This window comes from Nanorana parkeri, unplaced genomic scaffold, assembly GCF_000935625.1.
Source record: "Nanorana parkeri isolate BGI_ZX_2015 unplaced genomic scaffold, ASM93562v1 scaffold309, whole genome shotgun sequence".
In the NCBI taxonomy this organism is placed as follows: Eukaryota; Metazoa; Chordata; class Amphibia; order Anura; family Dicroglossidae; genus Nanorana; species Nanorana parkeri.
In genome coordinates, this window is record NW_017306577.1 from 1,098,517 (window position 1) to 1,099,197 (window position 681).

The 681-nt window shown below is 46.7% G+C and overlaps 1 protein-coding gene across 1 annotated transcript in view; it reads left to right on the forward strand.

Annotated features, from left to right (window-relative positions):
- MYSM1 (Myb like, SWIRM and MPN domains 1) overlaps positions 1-681 on the forward strand; it is a 39,549-nt gene that overhangs the window by 1,629 nt on the left and 37,239 nt on the right. Inside the window, exon 3 of the mRNA XM_018557895.1 lies at positions 556-626. Within this exon, the coding sequence (XP_018413397.1) occupies positions 556-626 (71 nt within the window). The remainder of the gene's footprint in view (positions 1-555; positions 627-681) is intronic.

Below are 681 nucleotides of genomic sequence, written 5' to 3' on the forward strand. Positions count from 1 at the left end.
AGGGAGCCGTGACTGTCAGTCACGGCTCTCTGCAGGGAGATGATTGAGAAGTGAGTGAGCGACGGTATGTGTTCTCTCACTCCCCGATCTACTGATCCGACCTGTGACAGTTTCATTGTCAGACGTCGGCTCGAACTATGAGGCTCAGTGATTGTCACTCGCCTCATAGTTCTCCTTTAAAGGAGAACTATGAGGTCAGTGTTTTTCCCCATAGTTCTCCTTAGGGTAACGGGAGGACACAAACTAGCGTCCTCCCGTTACCCTAGGCTCAGTATACCGCGAGCTAAAGCTCTCTATATACTGAGACGCCGGAGCGGATCCCGACATCGATGTCGAATAGTTCTCCTTTAAACTCCTGAGTTTAGTGTCATTCAAGGCAGTAGAGATTGTACTGATTCAGACATATACCAAGGTGCAGGTGAAGAGTTCATAAGTGACGTACTACAAGCCCCAGCATGCTCTCTCCCATTGGTGACAGTGTGAAATAATTTCTCTAAATATTGTTTTGTAGATAGATTTGTCACATTTGTCTTTTTGCTTTGCTGCTCCTCTCAGCCGTGGACCCTGGACAGTAGCATCAGCGATGAGAACCGGGTCGCCATCGAGAGAATGCTGCTTGAAGAGGAGTATCCTTAAACATATCAAAAGGAGGGGGTTTTTTTCTTGAACGTAATTGATAAT